Source organism: Leucopleurus acutus, assembly GCF_964270905.1.
Source record: "Leucopleurus acutus genome assembly, chromosome: 10".
NCBI lineage: Eukaryota > Metazoa > Chordata > Mammalia > Artiodactyla > Delphinidae > Leucopleurus > Leucopleurus acutus.
This window is the reverse complement of record NC_139153.1, coordinates 51846302-51869013: the sequence shown is the minus strand read 5'-3', so window position 1 is coordinate 51869013 and position 22712 is coordinate 51846302. Positions and strand designations below refer to the sequence as shown.

The 22712-nt window shown below is 39.8% G+C and overlaps 1 protein-coding gene across 1 annotated transcript in view; it reads left to right on the top strand.

Moving 5' to 3' along the window:
- The first annotated feature begins 16184 nt into the window (after positions 1 to 16184).
- PDCD6IP (programmed cell death 6 interacting protein) overlaps positions 16185 to 22712 on the top strand; it is a 59503-nt gene continuing 52975 nt past the window's right edge. Inside the window, exon 1 of the mRNA XM_082848269.1 lies at positions 16185 to 16517. Coding sequence (XP_082704395.1) covers positions 16309 to 16517 — 209 coding nt within the window. The 5' untranslated portion in view covers positions 16185 to 16308. The remainder of the gene's footprint in view (positions 16518 to 22712) is intronic.

The following is a 22712-nucleotide window of genomic DNA, read 5'->3' as shown; positions in this document are numbered from 1 at the left end:
ATTCTTGGAATAAACCCAACCTGGCCATGATGATTATCCATTTTATATATCACTGCATTCAATTTTAAAATATCTTAAAAGAATTTTAAAATTTATTTGCATCAGAGGTATTGACATGTAATTTTTCTTTCTTATAACGTCCTTGTCAGATTTTTTTTTATGTGTTATTTTGATAGCATATAGTGAATTGGTAAACATTCTCCCATTTTCTATTCTTTGAAAGAGTTTGTGTGACGTTGGTGCAATTTCTTCCTTAAATGTTTTCAAAAATTCACTGTCATCTGGGGCTGGAGTTTTGTACGTGTGGAGGGGGGGAGTTTTTAACTGCAAATTCAATTTCTTTAATACATATAATACTATTCAAATGTCCTATTTCTTGTGTGTTTTGGTAAGTTGTGTTTTTCAAGGAAGTTTTCTATTTTATCTAAAATTGAAATTTATCATAAGTTTAAAATAAACTGTTATCTTTTTAATAACTGTAGGATCCTTAGTGGTATTCATTTTCTGAATATCGTTATAATAGTTGGTCAAATCAACATGCAGTGTTTATATTATTATATATATGCAAATGTAACTCTCACCAGACTGTTGTAGTGCTTTATGATTCGGTTTTTAACATATCTTCCAGTTTATCTGCTCGTAAACTCATTCACTTAACAAATTTGGTTATAGTATTTTTCTCTTGTCAAATTCTATTTGGTTCTTTTATAAGTGTGGTATGTCACTATTTATAGCTTCCAGTTTCCTGTTGAAATTTTCCAACACGGCTTGTGCATCCTTTAGCATAGAAAGTGCCCTTGTTTTACTATTTGTGTTTGATAATTCCAAGATTTGGAGGCATCCAGGGCTGTGTCTGATGTCAGTTATTTCTGCTGGTTCTTGTTCATTTTATCTTGGTTCCTCACATGTCTAGTTATATTTGATTGTGTGTTGAACAATGTATTTCAAAAATTAGTTATAGAAATAAGTTAAGACTCAGGATGACGTTATCTCTCTCCAGAGAGGATTTCTATTTGTTTCTGCCAGGCTCCCGGGACCGCTAGTAATCTAGGATCACTTTAATCTGATTTCAAAGTCTTAGATTTGGGGCCCACCTCATCATTCAAAGCTGGTGACAATCTGTGTGAAGGCTGGTTTACTGTCAATTTACTCTGACTTCTAGGGTGCAGTACTTTGAGGTCTTAATCCAAAGCAGGAGACTATTTACCAGGGTACCCCACCCTCAGTGGGCTCTGAACTCTGATTTGTATCCTTTAGTTCTGGGAAGCTTTCAAAAGTATCACAACTCAGCCACCCCTTTAGACTGGCAAATTTCCAGGATGTAAGCGACCTGAATACTATGTTCACCTTCCAGATTCCATCCTCTCCTGCATCCTACTGTAACCGAGCAGGACCCTATGGGGCCTTCCCAGGACAGGACCCCACCCCCACCATGTCTTGCGCCTGCCTTTTGTCTGTAAAAAAAACTTTAGCCAAAGAATAAATGTAATCAGAGAAGTGAGAAAATGCAGAAAGAAAGGGAAACAGTCAAACAAGACGAAATAATAATAGTTTAGCCATTAAACAAAGTCAAGCACTTCTAGTTCCTCCTCAGGGCCTATAGAAAATATTCTGAGCCATGTCCTTTGAGCTGTTTTGCAGACACTGAAATCCTGACCGGGGGGAAGAAGTGAACTGTATGCTGCCCACAAGCACAGAGACCTCAGACCTGTTGGAACCAGAAGGTTGATGATGTTGACCCCCGGTGACCTCACCACCAACCAATCAGAAGAACGTCCATGAGCTGATCATACACCCCCCACCCCCCACTCCACCCTGTCTTTAAAAACCTTCCCCTGAAAGCCTTCGGGAGTTCAGGTCTTTTAAGCACTAGCTGCCCTGGACTCCTTGCTTGGTGCCCTGCAAAAAAGGCTACGCTCTCCTTCACCACAGCCCTGTGTCAGTAGATTGGCTTTACTGCGCCAGAGCAAGCGGACCCACATTTAGTTGGGTAACACTACCTCAGAATGTTGTTAGCTCATTAGTGCCTTAAGAAGTTTAAGTTAAATAGTCTATGCAGATGTTTTATTTGTCTTTGGTGGTAGGGTTGATCTGAATAAACCGGTTCTGCTATTAACAGACACTTAAGTCTTTATTTGGTTTCCTTTCTCAGTTTTTTTTCTTGGATATGTTAATTGCCTTGAAATGTATTAGTTCCAATCTTTTTGGGAAATGTTTCCTCTGTAAATCTCCTTTTCTTGTCTCTGTTGGTTGCTCTCTAGGTGTTCTGTACAACCATAATCCTAGGACTTTCTTCTGATGTCAGTCTTCGAATTCCCTTTGTTTTTCTTCTGGGCTAGATTCCCTGGGTCCTTGATCTGTATTTTACATTTAGATTTATTCCCTGTTTGGTGAAGCAGATCCTCTAGAAGTTTCATCAGGTTAAAAGTAAGTTACAGGGCTTCCCTGGTGGCACAGTGGCTAAGAAACTGCATGCCAATGCAGGGGACACGGGTTCGAATCCTGGTCTGGGAAGATCCCACATGCCGTGGAGCAACTAAGCCCGTGTGCCACAATTACTGAGCCTGTGCTCTAGAGCCCACGAACTGCAACTACTGAGCTTGCCTGCCACAACTACTGAAGCCCGTGTGCCTAGAGACCGTGCTCTGCAACAAAAGAAGCCACCGCAATGAGAAGCCCGCACACCACAATGAAGAGTAGTCCCTGCTCGCCACAACTAGAGAAAAGCCCGTGCAAAGCAACAGACCCAACACAGCCAAAAATAAAATATATAAAATAAAATAATTTTTTTTTAAAAAAAGGTAAGTTACAATGGCAGAACCATGGTGAGGACCACAGTTGATCTGCCTGTCACATTGCCCCAGTCAGGACTGTTGTGCAGTTGTTATCTGGACATTGTGACTTCACCATCATTTGTGACAACATGGATGGACCTTGAGGGCATTATGCTAAGTGAAATAAATTAGACTGAGAAAGACAAATACTACATGGTACCACTTATATGTGGAATCTAAATGCTGCTCTTCACGACATGTCCTTTAGTACAGGAGTTTGAAGGTTGATAGGAGAGGGTCAGCAAATTTTCCCAAAGCCTAAGGAATCTTCTGGGAAGGAAGTTATTGAGATCCTGACCACTTTCTTTGGGAGGATCAGTGTTAATACATCACCTCTGATGCACTGAAGCATCCCTGACCTGAGATGGCAGCAAAAGACACCAAGGCTTACCCAGGAAAAATTCACCACGAAGGAGAGGGAAGCCTGGGCTGCTTACCTGTGCTTAACATTGCTGATTGTGAGAACAGGTTTCTAGCTCAGCCCTTATAAATTTCCCTCTAGCACCACAGGTGTGCCCTAGGAAAAAGAGTCCTTCAAGTTTGTAACCTCAGACGATCAGAACACTCAAGTTTTAATAGCTCCATCTTGTGAACAGTCCTGATATAGCAAATCTTCCATGTTTCAATAGTGACACATTGTGGGGCAGAGGTAGGAGAGACTGGGGTCTGTGTGAACTGCAGCAGTTTTCCATCTTTTAGTCTTTCATTTTTCATCTCTCCTTTTTTCACTTTTTCCCAGCCTTATTGAAATATAATTACAAATAAAATTGTAGTGTTTTTAAAGTGTACCTACACACTGTGAAAAGTTTCTCACCATCAAGTTAATGAACACAGTCATCCTTTTATTTTGGGGGGGGGTGAACACCTAAGTTCTACTCTCTTGGCCTATTACAATCATACAATACTGTATTATTAACTACAGTCACCGTGCTGCACATTAGATCCTTAGGCATTATTCACCTTATAACTGAAAGTTTGTACCCTTTACCAACCTCTCCTTATTGTTCCCATCTCTCCTGGCAACCACCATTCTACTCTCTGTTTCTATGAGGTCAACTCTTGTTAAAATATTTTTTTGATTCCACATGTAAGTGGTACCATGCAGTATTTGTTTTTTTCTGGCTTATTTCACTTAGCAAAATGCCTTCTAGATTCATTCATGTTGTAGCAAATGGTGGAATTACCTTCTTTCTTAGTATACACACACATATATGTTATATTATATATAAAATGGAATATTATTCGTATATATTATACATAATATTTTCTTTATCCATTCATCCATCAACAGAAACTTAGCTTGTTTCCATACCTTGACTCTTGTGAATAATGTTGCAATGAACATGGGAGTACAGATATCTTTGAGATGATGATCTCATTTACTTTGAATATATATATCCAGAAGTAGGATTGCTGGACCAGATGGTAGTTCCATTTTTAATTTCTTGAGGAACCTCCATATTGTTTTCCTAAGAGACCGCACCAGTTTACATTCCCATCAACAGTGTACAAAGGTTTTCTTGTCTCCACATTCTTGCCAGCATTTGTTATCTCTTGTCTTTTTTTACAATGGCCATTCTAACAAGTGTGAGGTGATATCTCATTGTCGTTTTGATTTGCATTTTCCTGATGATTAGTGAGCATATTTTCAGACACCTGTTGGCCATTTGTGTTTTCTTTGGAAAAAATGTCTATTGAGGTCCTTTGCCCATTTTAAAATTGGGTTGTTTTTGAGTTTCTTATATCCTTTGGATATTAATCCCTTATTGGATGAGTGGTTTGCAAATATTTTCTCCCACTCCATAGGTTGCCGCTTCGTTTGGTTGATGGTTTCCTTTCCTGTGAGGAAGTTTTTAGTATAATGTAGCTCTACTTGTTTACTTTTGCTTTTGTTGCCTTTGCTTTAGGTGTCAATTTCAAAAAAAAAATCACTGTCAAGACCAAGGTTAAGGAGTTTACTCCCTATGTTTTATTCTAGGAGTTTTATAGTTTTATGTCTTACACGCAAGACTTTAATCCATTTTTGAGTTGATGTTTGTGTACAGTGTAAAACATGGATTCAGTTTTGTTCTTTTGCATGTGGATATAGTTTTCCCAACACCACTTATTGAAAAGACTATTCTTTCCCTATTGTATATTCTCATCTCCTTTGTCACAGATTAATTGACCATATATGCATGGGCTTATTTCTGGGCTCTATTCTGTTCCACTGATCTATGTGTATGTTTTTATGCCAATACCATAATATTTTGATTACTATAGCTTTGCAATATAGTTTGAAATCAGGAAGTGTGTTATACGTCCAGCTTTGTTCTTTCTCACGACTGCTTAGCTATTCAGGGTCTTTTGTGGTTCCATACAAATTTTAGGATTTTCTATTTCTATTTTCTATTTCTGTGAAAAATGCCATTGGAATTTTGATAGGAATTGCATTGAATCCATAGCTCACCTTGGGCAGTATGGACATTTTAACAATATTCATTCTTCTAACCCATGGACACTGAGTTATCTTTCCATTTATTTGTGTGTTCCTAAATTTCTTTTATCAATGTTTAATAGTTTTTTAGTGTACAGAGCTTTCATCTCCTTCATTAAATTTATTTCCTAAGTATTTGTTTTTGATTCTATTGTAAAATGGGATTGTTTTCTTAGCCCATAGTTCATTGTTAGTGTATAGGAATGCAAATGATTTTTATATATTGATTTTGTATTTTGCAACTTTACTGAATTCATCCATCTTTCATTATTAAAGCCAGTTATAAGCAAGATTAAGACTTTGGACTCTCTTCCAAAGAGAAGTCTACTATGGAAGGACACAAACATACAGTACACATAATGTACTGTGTACACCTGTTCTTCATGTATATTATTAAAGCCTACGGCACCAGATATTCCCACCCATGAACTAACCAGGTCCAACCTTGCTTAGCTTCTGAGATCAGGTGCATTCAGGGTGGTATGGTCATAGACACACCAGTTTAATTTCAATGTTAAAAACAGATATGTATACCAAAAGACAAATGACAAAATGGTAATGCAAAATATATGATCAAAGAATGATTTTATTAATAAAGAATACTTTTAAGTCAATAAAGATGAGTAATCCAATAGAAAAATGGACAAAGGATAAAAATAAGTATCTAACAGAAGAAAAAAAACACTTAAAGAGTTTTAATTTTACTTATTAAATATTAAGACTAAAAGCATAATGAGATGCTACTTTTCATCTAACAGGTTAATAAATATTTAAAAGTAGGATAAAGTGTAGTGTTAGTAATGGTGTGAAGAAACTCTCACACACTGCTAGTGGAAATAAACATTAATGTAAAATTTTGGAAGGTAATTGACTAACATATACCCACATTTAAAATGCACATACCCTGTAATGTAGTAATTCCATTGTTAAGAATTCAGGAATATTTTCCAATTATTTTTTGTTTACATATCGCTTTGGATGCATTTATTTGTAAGTAACAGAAAATCCAATTTAAACAACAATGGGGGTTTACTAGGCCCTGGACATAGATCCCAGACACAAGGTGGGCTTAGCTCTGGTTTGATTCAGCATCTCAGTGATATCTTTGTTGACCCAGTTTCTTTCTAGCTCTCCTCTCTGACTTCTGCCAAGTCAATTTCATCCAAAGCCTAATTCTCCATCAAGGTCATAAGATGGTTGTCAACAACTTCCAAGGTATAGTGGATATATGCATGCTTAATGGCTGCAAGGCAGCTTTGAAACCTTTCCTGGGGTTACGGGGAAGTTCTCCATCTTATGAGTCCTTACTTAACCAATGTGGAATTCAGAAATTGTTTCCCAGACTCTCCTGTAGCTCTGCCAGTATGTTCAAATGGTTCTTGGTGTCAAAAAGTTGCAAAAACCATGCAGAGATTCCCTGGCAGAGGTGACAGTACTACCTTCAGAAGCAGCAGTGGTGGCGGTTCAGGCCCCTCAAGGGCCCCACATTATCTGCTAGCGGGGTAGTCACGCTCAGTGGGAAGCAGTGGTGTTTTCCCCGGAGCAACAGGATATATTCTGCCATGTGTCCTATAATTCTCTGGCTTTCCCAGAGATTCTGTGAAGTCCCTGATATCCTTTAATAAATTCTCTTGCTGCTTAAACTATCCACAGTTCATTTCTATTGCGCACAAGAAAGAACTCTGACGTACAGAAACATGTTTCCTCATCCACATCTAGGGAAAGAAAGGTCACTTTCACTCAAAATAGCAACGAAATTCCCTTCTCTTAGACCTCTGGCAAACCTATTTCATACCTCAATAGCTAGAATTGGGTCATTTTTTTTTTTTAATTACTGAGGCTTGAGGATGGGATTATACTAATGATCTAAGGCCTGAGCCACATCCTTATCTGTTAAGGTTTAAGACAAAGGACAAAGAAAAAAAAGGACAGAGAAGTGAGGATACCCAGATGAGGATTAGGATACTTAGAGAAGGGTGGATGGGTGAAGGTATATGGAAGGTAGGAAGACCTCAAAGTCTACTGGACAGAGTACAGTGGTCCCTCGGTATCCATGGAAGATTGGTTGCAGGACTCCCATGGATGTCAAAATCCACAGATGCTCAAGTCCCTTATATACAATGGTGTAGTATTTACATATATCCTATGCACATCCTATCATATACCTTAAATCATCTCTAGATTATTTATAATACCTAATACAATGTAAATGCTACGTAAATAGTTACCATCACGGTAAATTCAAGTTTTGCTTTTGGGAATTTTCTGGAAGTTCTTTTCCAAATATTTTCAGTCTACTGTTGGTTGAATCCATAGATGGGGAATCCGCAGATACAGAGGGCTGACTGCATGACTGCATGATTCTCAAGAATGACTCTCACCCTCAGTACAACTGACATTTTGGGCAGGATGCAGTTTTGTTGTGTAGGACTGTCTTGTGTATTGTAGGTAACATCCCTGGCCTTTACCCACTATACACCAGTAGCAACCCCCCAACCCCCAAGTTGTGACAAACAAAAACGTCTCCAGACATTGCTAAATGTCTCCTGGGGGGCAAAATTACCTGAAGTTGGAACCACAGGGCTAGATGAATACCCTTGGGGGGAGTGTGGTGGGTAAGGGCAGTGGAGTCCTCTCATACTCCCAATTTAGAGTGGGGAACTTCGACTATTCAGATCCTACAAAGTACAAGGTAGGTGAACAAACTCACTGCTACTGGGAGTTGTAGATGAGATTCTTTTTGTTTCTACGAAAGGTGTTGCAGGTGGCTGTTGAATCACCATCTCCAAAAAACAAATATTATTTTTCATAGAGAATACAGCCTAACTGCAAAGTGGAAAATATATACTTTCTCAACTGCCCTATAATTTGCATGGCCACATCTCTCATAATGAGGTAGTACATGTTATTCAGAGAGGACATTATTCATCTATCTTGCCTCCAGATGTATCCTCTTTGCATCACCCCTGAGTGATATTCCTTTTAATTCTCTTAGCTACTCAAACATTTGGCCAAAAGATTTGAAATTATTAGTTCAAAATTTAATCTTGTAGTTTCTCTTTTGTGATGGTGGTTGCTGTGTTGATACATAGATTTTTTGGGTTACCCAACACATACATATTAAAAACCTGTAACTGTAGCTTTAGTTACACTTTTTTTCTGGACAATTTTATCCTTTAGCATTATGAAGTGTTCTTATTCATATTTATATCCTCTTGGCTTGAACTGTCTGATATCAAGATGATAACCTCTGCATTCTTATTGTTTCTATGTGCCTGGCATATCTCTATTTCTATTTATCCTTTCTGAATCACTTTGTTTAGGTGTACTGCTTATATGTGCCATGTTGGGGTATCAGTTAGCTTTTGCTGCATAACAAACTGTGACAAAACTTAGTGGCTTAAAACAAGAGCCATTTATTTAGCTCATGATTCTGTGGGTTGGTTGGGCATTTGTGGTCTAGGCTGGCTCAGCAAAACTCTGATGGGCTTACTCATGTAACTAACATCAGCTGGGGGTTGGCTGGTGGCTGAAAGATCTACAATAGCCTAATTCTCTTGTCTGCCAATTGGTAGACTATTGGCTGAGGATAGGGGGATGACTGGGCCATCTTTCATAATCCAGCAGGCTGGTCTCTGCAGAGAGATCACAGGGTTTCAAGTGCAGCAAGAAGGAACAAGCTCTGATGGCTGAAGTGTCGGCTTGCATCACGATTGCTAATGCCCCATTGGCCGAAGCAATTTACATCAACAACCCAGACTTAAGGGTGGTCAAACAGACTCCAGTTCTTGATGAGAGGATCTACAACATCACAATGCAAAGTCATAGATGAAGGGAGAAGAATTTGTAGCCAATTTTACAATCTATCATATTTGGGTTTTCCTTTTTGATTCAGTCTAAAAGTCTTTTTTCTTTCAATGTTAATTTAAACCCAATTACATTTATTACATGACTGTTAGGTTTGATCTCAATTTGTTATATCATTCTGTGCTGTATTTATTGTGTTGCTATTTTTATGATGTTTTTGCCTGCATGGCCTGTTTGCTCTTTTAAATTTTCTTTTGGCTTTAGCAAAGTTTATATTTTTGTTTCAATGGTTATCTTTATAATAATGCCTTTTAGAAAATTATTTGGTCCCCTTTTTCTTTACTTCCTTATACTATTTGATTTGTCAGCTTTAAATGATATTTGTTGATATAATTTAGATAATATCTTTTGACTCCCATCTATTACCTATTCACCAATCAAGTTACTTATTTCACTTTTCCTGTCTGATGTTTGCAATGTACTGTGAAATGGATCCAAAAAAGTAAGGCAGATTAATGGATGGATGGATAGAGGGATGATTAGATAGAGAGAGGTGTGATAAAGATAGATACGTGTGATAGTAAAATGTTAATGTTAGAAGCTAAGTGGGTGGGTATGTAGGTGTGTTCACTGTAAAATTCTATGCTGTTTGAAATTTACAAAATTAAAACGTTGGGAGAAAAAGAACATAGGAGCCTGCCTAAAGGTGCTTCCATTGGCCAACTCCTGGACAAGGTAGAGTATCAAAATAAATAATGATAGCAGTGGATTATAATCTACTGAATAAAAATCCATGAGTCTGTGCTGATATAAATAAATATGTAACTGAATAAATTAATAAATTGGAGAGAAAGGAAAAGTTTTCCTTATAGAATAATGCCTACTAATAAACATAGGAGAAATGATGGATTAGAAAATCACCATTTTGCCACTATCATAGCAATAATAGTGTCAGGTGAGAATCATCAAAGGATGCTAAAACTAGTAAAAAAAAAAAGTTTAATGAGGAACAACACATTAATATAGTCTCAAAGTACATTTCCCCAAATTATTTATTAATTGCAAAGAGAAAATAGTAATTTTTCAAACAACAAGGATTTACTATATAGTACAGGGACCTATATTCAATGTCTTGTAATAACTGTATTCAATGTCTTGTATAATGGAAAAGAATTGAAAAAAATATCTATCTATCTATCTATCCGAATTACTTTGTTGTACACCTGAAAGTAACAAAATATTGTAAAGCAACTATACTTCAATAAAAAATTTTTAAAAATAGGAATTTTTCTAGAAAGAAACCTGGTAGACACAACCTTAAACAATTAGTGTTTATTATGACTGTAAACACCAAGAGATGCACAATGATTTTATTTCCTTTGCTTTTCTTAGTGTCACAGTCTTTTGTTCTTCTTTGTAATAACTCTTAGTTTTTTCTGAAAGCTCCATCACATCAGGTATTCTATCTAATCCCCCTAATCTTTCTTTTTTTATTTTTTTGGCCACGCCACGTGGCATGCAGTATGTTAGTTCCCCGACCAGGGATCAAACCTGTGCCCCCTGCAGTGGAAGCGTGGAGTCTTAACCACTGGACCGCCAGGGAAGTCCCTCTCTAATCTTTCTTTTTTTCTCTATGGGACCTTCCTTCTGCAGCCCTTCATTTTCCTGTTTTAATCTGGTCTGGCTACTCTGCTGCACAGCTACCATTGTAGGGCTTACCTCCTGTCCTAGACCCCATCCTTTAAACCATCTCCTGAACTATCTTCTATGAGTGTGGAACCAAGAACTTTGCAAATATATACAATAGATTGACATATTGGTTACAGAATTCTCCTGATTTAAATTTTGCTTGGCACACAGTGGAACCTGAACAGATACTTGCTGAATAACTTAGTTTGGCCATCCACATGTTATTGATACTTTCCTTTGTACCATGAAGCTTACGGGGAGGGTTTGGTTTTTTTTTTTTTTTTTTTTTGGTACACGGGCCTCTCACTGTTGTGGCCTCTCCCGTTGCGGAGCACAGGCTCCGGACGCGCAGGCTCAGCGGCGATGGCTCACGGGCCTAACCGCTCCGCGGCACGTGGGATCTTCCCGGACCGGGGCACGAACCCGTGTCCCCTGCATCGGCAGGCGGACTCTCAACCACTGTGCCACCAGGGAAGCCCTTGGTTTTTAATATATGATCATAAATATTAAATAAGTAAAGATAAATGAAATCACACATGTCCGTGTACATGCATAATTTTCTTACAAGGAAACTCAAGTATGTTTAATATGAAGAAATACCAATAACCATTTACTTACTGCTCCCTGAATCTGAAACAGACAGCTAGTGTATGCCTGAGGGAACAGACTAAAGAAACCGCATATAACTCTAAAAGCAAATTAACAAAAGCAAGGGAGAGACGGTGAGGGAGCTCCTCTTCAACTTTGGATACTACTTAAACACATACTGGATTTTGGTGAAAACAGGAGAAACCAGCCCTCAAACGTCGAGATACACGCAAGATAATATGCACAGCTGTCCAGAATTATTTCTACTCTGTAAAGCAATTCTTTCAAAATAATGCTGATATTTATTCTCAGAAGTTATCTTCTGAGTAAAACAAGTAAAAGAACTCCTGTCTAAGAGACACTGGTGGCAAAGGGCAGGTTATTTAAATAGCTGTGAATGGTATTAGAGAACTGGCAGCTGGTGGAAATATGATCATTAGTATATGGGATGAGAATGGGCTTGCACAGGGAATAATTCTACATAAAAAGTTTAATAGTTTCCCTATTTCTCTTAAAAAAATTTGAGGCCATGTGGACCTCAAAATTTACACACCCGTAAGTGGAAAGTGGGTAATTTTCTCTTCTTGCATTTTTAATTTTTTAGAAATATGCAAATAGATTAAGGAGACAAATAGTTCTCAAGCATGTTATATGTTGCAAAAAACTGAGTGCCCTGCCCCACACCATTCCGCTTTCCATTCCATACACATGTTGTGTCTCCCAGGTGACATGTGGCAGTGGGATCTTAGTTCCCCAACCAGAGATCGAACCCTTCGCCCCCTGCAGTGGAAGCACTGGACCGCCAAGGAAGTCCTCTCCATCCTAATGTTATTGGTTTCAGCAAGTCTATTTGAACTCTTCTACTCCATGCCTCCTTTCCTGTAGGTCCTCCCCCATGACCCCCCAACACCCTTAAGTTTACCCCGAGAGAGTGGAGTAGGGGAGTGAAGACACCTCATTTACCTTTTGCCCTTCACTTTCTCTCTCTTAGACTCTTCCTCTTAGCACCCAAAAGGGCTTTCTCTTTCTTGCATTGCAGGGACTTCCCTTACATCAAATCCTTGTACTATTTACCCCCTCATTTACTGTAAAAACTCTTTGTTACAGTCCTCTGGGCTTGGCTTTGATAAACTTCTTTTCTCCTCAACAAGGCTTCGCTCCTCCCCCAAATCACAAGTGCTTACTTTCAGGCTACTGTCTCAACATGGACTTGAAAAGCTCTATTTTGAAACTCAAAGCTGTTTTCAGCAGGGTTCTGTCCATCCAGAGAGGTTTATTTCCATTGGTTCAATCAGTGGGAGTAATGATGGGCTCACCGGAACCAGGGATTATCAGGGAGGAAAAAACCTATAGATTTAATATTCCCTGAAACGTTACACTGCGGATACACTCTAAGAACACATTTTATGAAGTTTCATTACGCAGATGGAAAATCAATGTTACCATAAGCGAGTTTGGAAACAGTGAAACGTATCTTTGGAAAGCATCACTAGGGCTCCCTAACATCCAGTTCTCCCTTCCCTCCTGGGCATACAGAAGACCACCCTTCCTGATCCCATTCCAGTCTGACAGAGCTATGTGAGAAGTTCTAGACAGTGAAAGGTAATGAAAGTGAGAGGGCAGAGGCAGTGAACAGTTGCTATGTGATGCTACAGATTCCCTCTTCCCATTTGAAATTGGAGTCTCAAGTTAAGACAGTTAAGCTACAAGATCAAACTTGTCTGAATGACTGAGACACTGCTTGGAGGACAGCGACCCTGGACAGCTGCTTGTCCCACAGAAGACTTTGCATGAGCAAGGAACAAATGTTTATTATGTTAAGATGCTGAGATTTTGAAATTGTTTATTATCAGAATATGAGCTAGCCTACCCTTATATACCCTCCTTCTTTGGCCACTGGCCTAATGCCTATTTAATGAGGGTATTGAGGGGAAAGCTGTGTTATTTTGATAGTAGAAACCTTTTTATTTTTTTGCAAGCAGTGAAACTCATTGACTCTTTCAAAAATATTTACTGAGTTGCCTACTAAGTGCCAAGTGCTAGAGACTTAACAGTATACAAAACAAACACAGTTTTTGTCCTTAAGGAGTTTACATTCTAGTGAGAAAGTCAGAAAAAAATTAATCAGGTAACAAAAAACTTGCTAGTTAGGATAAGTGTTATGAAGCAAATAAACAATGGCTGAGTTAGACACTAACAAGGGGGGAATCTACTTTAGACGGTGTTATGGGGAGGAGACATTTCTTCCAAGATATGAAGAAAGGGGTAAATTATTTCAGGTCATATGAGGAAAGAAAGATCTTAGTGAGAGTTTGAGAAACTGAAGTAAGACCAACATGACTGGGCAGTAATACATGAGGAACAAGTGGCAAAACATAAAGTTTGAGAGACATGCAGAGACACATCATGTTTTATCAGATAAGATCACCTTAATCTTTCCTTGATCAATGCCACACTTAAACACATCTATATTCATTTCCTTTTTCCCTCCATCTGCCTCAACAAATGACACATCCCTCATCTTTCTGACAGTTAATCCCTTCTCTTGTACCCTCCCTACTCTGGTTACCCTTTCCTCTCCTCTTTTCATGCACTTGGCTCCTTTGGTTATCCTCAGCTCTTCTGAATCTTCATTCTCTCCCCAGTGGATCAGTCCTGTCAGCCAACCTACAAAATACTATCTTCTGTCTTAAAAAAACACATAATCTGATATTCTATTTCCTGAAAGCTTCTGATCTATTTCTATTTCTTTGTGTTCCTTTCTAGGCCCAGAGGCTTAAAATTAATTTGTATGCCGACTGTTGATTCCCAAACAAGATCTCTTCTTGGAGCTCTAATCTCATATACCCAATTGTCAATTTAATGACTCCACTTCAATGCTTGGTATAAACACTTCCCATCCTCTGGGCCCATCAGTGGATTATCCATCAGTTTTTTTTATTTTATATTTTTTTAATATGTCAGTAAATGATTCCACTGACAGCTCAGATGTTCAGGCCCCAAATCTGGGAGTCTGGCTTAGTACTGCTAATGCTAGCTTTCATGATCCCTTGCCTGGATTTCTGAAATGGTTTCAGGATTTGGCTCCATGCTTCTACCTTGCCTTCCTCTAATACATTCTCTACGTAGCACCCAGAGTGGCTACTTTATTTATTTTAACCTGGAAAAATAAACTTTTAAAAATTAAAAAAAACTGTGGCCAAATAAACTTTTGTAACAAAAGTAGTATATATTCTGTAAAAAATTACACAAAAAAGATAGGCAACAAATAAAGAAAATAAGACATTTCCACTTCTAAAGATTACAACTGCTAATTCCTTAGGGTATAATCCTTCTAGATCTTTTTTCATAGTACATAAATACACATATGTGCATTTTATAATCAAAATGAGATATTGTAACATACATACTGTTTTGTGACTTGCTCTTTTCAGTTAATGATCTCCACCTTTCCATGGCAATACATTTTCATCTCATATTCAGTCCATCTATGTTCAAATTTCTTCAATTGTCCTGAAAACGCATTTCATAGCTGGTCTGTTCAAATCAGGATTCAATCCAGATTCTATGTCCCTCAAATTTCTTTTACAGAGCAGTGGCTTTTTTATAACTATAATTTTTTAAAGAGATGGGATCAGTTATTCTGCCTAATGTTCCACCTTCTGCATTTGTCTGGTTACTTTTCATGGTATCATTTAGTTTGCTCTTCTATCCCCTGTACTTCTTTATAAATTGTGTGTTAGATGCAAAGAATTGACAGATTCAAGTTAAACATTTTTGCCTGGAATAGATCATAGATGACGATATTGTATACTTCATATGACATCTCATCAGATTGATGCACAGGGTGGCCTTTTAAAAATGTGTCGATAAATTGTATCATGTCACCGTTTCTTTTTTTTTTTTTTTTTCATGTCACCGTTTCTTAAATGGCATTTATAGCTTCCTTTCCATTTATTCTACAATACAAATTCTTTAACTTGGCTTACAAGGTTCTGAACGATTTGATGCCTGTTTACTCTTCCAACTTTATTTCATCCCATTCTCTACTTGTTTATTAAGTTTTTGCCACACTGTTTGCTTCCACACCCTGAACATGGGAAGTGCTTGCCTCCTAGGGCCGTTGCCCCTTGGTCTGGGAGGCTCTCCCCAGCCACTACTCTCCCGGCCACTCTTCCCTTCTCCTAATGTCAAGCATCTTCTCAAACTGCAGGTCTTTTAAAGTTCACCTCCTCAGAAAAACCTTCTCTTAAATAATTATTTAATAATTATTATTGTTTAAACTAGGTTCTTTCGAGGGACCCTCATACCCTTACATGCCAAGCACCCTGCTTTTTGTACCAAGATACTTTTTTGGTCCACCTTAATATCTGTGTCCTTACCTGACATTAAGCTGCACAATAGCCAGGACCTTGCCTACTCGGCTCACTGTGCACACAGTATTCATACACAGCAGCCCGCTGAATGAATTACCATAGGTCACAATAACCCTGAGGCTGCCAGGTCTTGGACAGGTGGCTGCAAACTCGCGCACGTGGCAGTAACTGTAGCACTTCCCCGGGAAATTGTTAGAGCGGAGGAAGAATTATCTTTACGTGAAAGCACTCTGCCCACCTGCCGAGGAAGTACGGAGGAATGAGAAAATTCCGCCTGTGGAGAAAGCCGGCGCCGTAAGGCTGGGCGCAGGAAGAGTGGGGGCCCAGGTGAGCACCGCCGGCGCCCGGTCTCCCTCACGTGACCGGAGGCGGCGCGCCGACTGCGCCTGCGCGATAGCTCCCGGAAGTGGCCAGACCCGAAGCGCAGGCCGAGCGGACCTCTGTCAGCCCGTCAGTCCCCCAGTCCGGTACCCCGCGCGCTTCGGCCTTCGTCGTCGTCCCGCGGTCTTTGGCCCGAAGGGCGGCCGAGGCGCTCGCCATGGCGACGTTCGTCTCAGTGCAGCTGAAGAAGACCTCGGAGGTGGACCTGGCCAAGCCGCTGGTGAAGTTCATCCAGCAGACGTACCCGAGCGGCGGGGAGGAGCAGGCCCAGTATTGCCGCGCGGCGGAGGAGCTCAGCAAGCTGCGCCGCGCCGCGCTCGGCCGCCCGCTGGACAAGCACGAGAGCGCGCTCGAGACGCTGCTGAGGTGGGCCTGGGGCCGGGCGGGGGGAGGCCGTCGGCGGCCTGCCGCTCCCCTTGCTTCCTTCTCTCTTCCTGCCTCCCTCCTTCACACCCACTGCCCGGGCCGGCCGTCCTGCCCCTGTTGGCCGGGCGCGTAGGTGTGGTCTGCATTCCTTCCTGCTGAGCAGGAGCGGCCTCGAAGTCCCCGGGGACCCGACCCGCTTCCCCTAGCTGCCCGCCCTAGCCCTTGGTCCACCGAGGCTCGGGCCGTCGGCCACCTGGGAGGAACGGTCTGCCACGTACTGATCTCTTTTGCCACATTTACCCAGAACTGGTTTTCTTCACTTTTTGGTGGGGGGAGGGGGTCTCTGAGACTCCTCTCTTCCCCAGTTTTTGCATCACTGCAAAACTTTCTTGGCCAGGTTTGGATTTCGTAATCGTAGTTGGTTCAGGGAAGTGGCAGAATTGGAACACTGGAACCCATGTTTATTACGTACTACCCTGTCCACTTCGGAATGAGCCATCTTCCTAGGTTCATCGTAACCGAACGACAAATGGAGAATTCCATAGCTTAGGAGCTGCCATTATTTGAAGTTAAACTTGAGTGACATTAACGTTCAAGATAGGTTGCTTTTAATCAGTTTGTTCACAAACAGGTATGCAGATATTGGAGTAAATTTGTTATCTTAGCAAATGTTTATTGAGCTCAGGCTGTATTTAAGGAGAGTTCCTTTTGTAGTTCTTTCTAGTTAGGATGGCAGAACATTTTTATAGCACTTTATAGTTAAAAAAATTTATTTCGCCCATCTTGTTAATGATCTCATTTCCTATGTGTAACATATTCTCCTTGTTTCACGGGAAAAACACAGCTGTATTAGGATGCAGGTAGGAGCAGCTCAGGTTAAACTAGCTTAGTAACTGCGAAGTCAAGGAATATTGCTTCCTTATCTTTAGGCATTCCAGGAGATCATCCTGCCTCTATGATGATTACCTCTTAGGAGAGCTTTGCTTCTCTATTGGGAGAGATGGCCACTGGCTCTCCTGTAATTACAGTGGTCTTAGCACTCAGGATCTTGGCTCTCCTGTAATTACAGTGGTCTTAACACTCAGGATCTTAGGTAAGAGTGCTTTTCTCCTACACCCTGGCGAAAGTCTATGGAGGCCTCTGATTGGGTTGGCTTGTGCCCATGTATGATGGTGGGAAATGGCCTAATTTAATTGCCCTTGTCTGAGTCACTCTGCTGGTTTAATTTCTCCATGCAGCATGGATTAAAGTAATATTAGTATGGACTGGGGAAGAGCTGGTTCTCCAGAAGGAGGATAGTGAATAGATTGCTTAGAGAGATGATGACCCCTTGGTGTCAGTTTTAAAGATAAGACTGTTGGGTTGCAAAGATCACTAACTTGATACTTAGTATAAGCTTTTTAAAAAGTTAGGGCTTCCCTGGTGGTTCAGTGGTTAAGAATCCGCCTGCCAGTGCAGGGGACACGGGTTCGAGCCCTGATCCGGGAAGATCCCACATGCCACGGAGCAGCTAAGCGCCACAACTACAGAGCCTGTGCTCTAGAGCCCATGAGCCACAACTACTGAGCCTGCGTGCCACAACTACTGAAGCCCATGCACCTAGAGCCCATGCTCCGCAGCAAGAGAAACCACTGCAATAAGAAGCCCGTGCACCGCAGCAAAGAGTAGCGCCCACTCGAAGAGTAGCCCCCGCTTGCCGCAACTAGAGAAAGCCCGTGCGCAGCAACAAAGACCCAACACAGCCAAAAATAAATAAAATTTAAAAATATTTAAAAAAGAAACAAATATAAAAAAAATTAACCTATGAATACTTAGCCATTCTTTAGAATTAACATACTTAAAAAAAATCTCCAGTACAATTCTTATGTAGACATGAGTGGCATTCAGTGACGATTTTTCATTAGTAGTATTCAAAAAGCATGGGTTGTGTATAATGTACATATGAATACATTAGGTTTGGTCTCAGCCCTTAAGGAGTGTGTAGTCTTCAGAGACTAAAAGATGAGAGAATAGTGAGTAGTGGTTCTGTGAAGTTTAAAACTTTGTTCATTTGTTCATTCCTTTAGTCTTTTCCAAGGTGTAAATGTGAGAACTGTTCCTAGGTTTAGGGCTGTTGAGGAGATAGTCTCTTTGAAACTGTGTTTCTTTAGTTGTCTCTATTATCCTCATATTAACACATTCGTTCAACAGCTACGCTTTTTTCACTTCTTGCTGTTCTAGGAGAGTTAGGGTAAACTAATAGATATTAGTACAGTCTATTAAATGGAGGTGTGTACAAAAGTACCTTTGGTATACATGTTGTAAAAATGAAACAGTTGTGGGGTGTTCATCCAATTAAGCAGATTGTCTTACTTTCAATAATTATATTTGGATAATTGTGTAAACTGAACATTAATTTACATATTTTAAACTTAATGAACTTTTAAATAAAATTTTAAAAAAAGAGGGCTTAATCTAATTCCTAAAGAAGAGAAGCTAGCTTGGTAATGATACACAGCTCTACATATAGGTTCAGTGACTTGCCTTTTTTATGGTTACTAACTTCTAGATGACCTATTAAAATTTCCTAAAATATACATTTATGAGTTATAATATTAAGAGTGAATGTCATCCTTTGTAAAGTGACTTTAAGTACAAATTGATTAGGAGAGCCTTGGTAAACAGTGAATTTTACACTAGGTGATCAGATGGGAACCCTGCTGGGTTTTTTGCGGGGGAGGGGGAGGCTCCAGATACCACCTTCCATGTCTTTTGTTGTGATTAGTTTCTTTAGAGAGAAAGCTTCCAGTCTCCTTCCATGAAAAAGCCTGGTTGTCAGCTTTCTGAAATTTGGTCAGGGGGAATGGAGGTTGAGGATCTCAGCAGTCATGTATGCAGTTTTTTATATTATCTGTTTTAGTTTTATATTATTTATGTTGCTGTGTTAGGGGTGAAGTCATCTGCGTGTGGTAGATCTCAAATTGTCAGTGAGTTAAATTATGATTTTAGGACTTCCCTCGTGGCTCAGTGGTTAAGAATCTGCCTGCCAGTGCAGGGGACATGGGTTCGATCCCCGGTCTGGGAAGATCCCACATGCTGTGGAGCAACTAAGCCCGTGCACCACAACTACTGAGCCCGCACGCTGCAACTAGTGAAGCCCGTGTGCTCTAGGGCCCATGTGCCTCAATTACTGAGCCCACGTGCTGCAACTACTGAAGCCTGCATGCATAGAGCCCAGTGCTCCACAGCAAGAGAAGCCACTGCAATGAGAAGCCCGTGCACCACAACGAAGAGTAGCCCCCACTCGTTGCAACTAGAGAAAGCCTGCGTGCAGCAATGAAGACCCAACGCAGCCAAAAAATAAATTGAAAAAAAATTATGATTTTACTCTGTGTGAAAAGTTGGTGGATGGGTAGTTCTGGTAGCCTAGGGATGGTGTAGTGGTTCTGTGAAGTTCATCAGGCTCAGGCTCTGGCTGCCTGAACTGTTTTTGAAAAAAGATGTTCAAGAAATTCAAATACTCAGTGGCATCTGAATAAAAAAAAAACTGTTACATTTAGTGATTGAAAAACAGAATCATGGATGAAACCCAGAGAGCCCAGAAATCGGGAAGCCTGGTTTCGAGGCCCATACTGTTCCCTGTTAGTGGCAGGGCCCTGGGTGAGTCAGCCACTTGGTGCCTCCGTTTCTTTTTTTTTTTAAAAATTTTTATCAGAGTATAGTCACTTTACAGCGTTGTGTTAGTTTCTACTGTACAGCAAAGGGAATCAGCTATATGTATACATATATCCCCTCTTCTTTGGATTTCCTTCCCATTTAGGTCACCGCAGAGCATTGAGTAGAGTTCCCTGTGCTATACAGTAGGTTCTTATTAGTTATCTATTTTATACATAGTATCAATAGTGTATATATGTCAGTCCCCATCTCCCAATTCATCCCCCTCCCCGTATCCATATGTTTGTTCTCTATGTCTGTGTCTCTATTTCTGCTTTGCAAATAAGATCATCTATACCATTTTTTTAGATTGCACATATATGCATTAATATACAATATTTGTTTTTCTCTTTCTGACTTACTTCACTCTGTATGACTATCTCTAGGTCCACCCACGTCTCTACAAATGACCCAGTTTCGTTCCTTTTTACGGCTGAGTAGTATTCCATTGTGTGTGTGTATGTGTATATATATATATACATATTACCACATCTTCTTTATCCATTCTTCTGTTGATGGATATTTAGGTTGCTTCCATGTCCTGGCTATTGTAAATAGTGCTGCAATGAACATTGGGGTGCAGATGTCTTTTTTTTTTTTTAAATAAATTTAATTATTTTATTTTTTGCTGCATTGGGCCTTTGTTGCTGTCCCCGGGCTTTCTCTAGTTGAGGCAAGCAGGGCTACTCTTTGTTGCAGTGCATGGGCTTCTCATTGCGGCGGCTTCTCTTGTTGCAGAGCACGGGTTCTAGGCACACGGGCCCAGTAGTTGTGGCATGCAGGCTTCAGTAGTTGTGGCTTGTGGGCTCTAGATCATAGGCTCAGTAGTTGTGGTGCACGGACTTAGTTGCTTCGCGGCATGTGGTATCTTCCCAGAGCAGGGCTCGAACCTGTGGTACCCTGCATTGGCAGGTGTATTCTTAACCACTGTGCCACCAGGGAAGTCCCCGGTATATAGTATTCTTGTTGACATTTTTTAATAGTTTGTAATTTTAGTTTTCTTTAACTCAAGAGTCCTTTATATAGATTTTGTAAAATTTCTAAATAGATTGTGTGTCACTTTTTTGTGGGTTAATACTTAGTTTGCTGCATTATGGTAGTATCTTTTTCATTTGTAAAATAAAGGTGATGGAATTAGTTTCCTAATTTCTGAAATTTTATCCCAGCACTAGTGTTTTACAGATCAAGAAAGAAAATATTGCTGTTCCATTTTACTTCTCAAGCTGTTGCTTACATTCTGATTGTTGCTTAAGATATTGAGATAATATTAGTCCTAATGACGTTGCTACAATTTGTTAATAAAACAGTGTGGGGAATATAAAGATATATAATACCTGACCCTTGGTCTCAAGGAGTATCTGTAGTAGCCAGACCTAAATTGGCTCAGTAATTTTATTGTGCATAAATGAATAAACTTGAAAATTTAAAGGAAAATTTAAAATCTCTGCTTTTCTGTGTTCTGACTTTTCTAATGTTTAATAAATAAAATAGCTTGTCAGGATTTTCTTCATTCTTTGTAACCCTAGAGAGAATCTGCTCTCAGAATCTTCTGCACACAGGAGGTTTAAGCCACGCAGCTAGCTTTGTGGTAGAGTTAGACTAAGATCTTGACTTCTTGACTCCCTGACTATTTACTTTCTGCCATACTCTGCTGCAGTAGTGCTTCATTAGTGATTCTTCATGAGGTAAATTGGGCAAAGAAAGAAGTGTGAAAATAAGGTTCAGGAGGCATCTGTTAACTCTGATCAATATCTGGCCCAGCTCTCTTGTTTCTGTCTCTGGTTGGTGGGCTGGGAGTTGCCCAGCCCTCAGTACTGGCTGGAGCTGGATGGGTTACGTGAATTTGCGTTGCAGTATCACTTTGCCTAACGTAGATTGGTTGTTCTCGGTCTTCACACCTTCCCCCTAAAAAAAACTTTAAAACTAGAATTTCTAATTGGAATTTGTCCTGTACCTATCACTGGTATATTAAAAGAAATATATTCATTTCCTTTTTATTTCCCCATGAGATTTTAAACGTTGAGTTCTTAGATATGTGCTCTAAAGTGATTGAGTTTTATGAAATACTGGAGAACATGTAAAACACTTACGAATAGTTGTAAAATAAGAATCTGTAGCTACTGTTTTTCCAACATGTGCAGTGTGTCCAGGCAATATTTTAAGCTTTGAGTATATATTGTATCATTTGTCCCTCATGCTTAAATTAAAGGAGGTTTTGCCCTCACTTTAGAGAGGTTGAGGAGTAACTTGTATGCAGTCACACAGCTAAGAGTTGGTGGAGTTGGGATTCAAACTCAGGGTTGTCTGACTTACCTTTTTATGTTTAGGATTTTATAGTTAATTTTTTTTTTAACTTATTTTTAAAATAAAATCTTTAACGGTACAGATTCTTTTTTTTTTTTTTTTTTTTTTGCTACACCAGTACTCTGGTGTAGCATACTGGCTTTCTCTCTCCCCACTTGTGGAAAACTCGCAGCCTAGGTCTAATTTGTTAGAGGTATA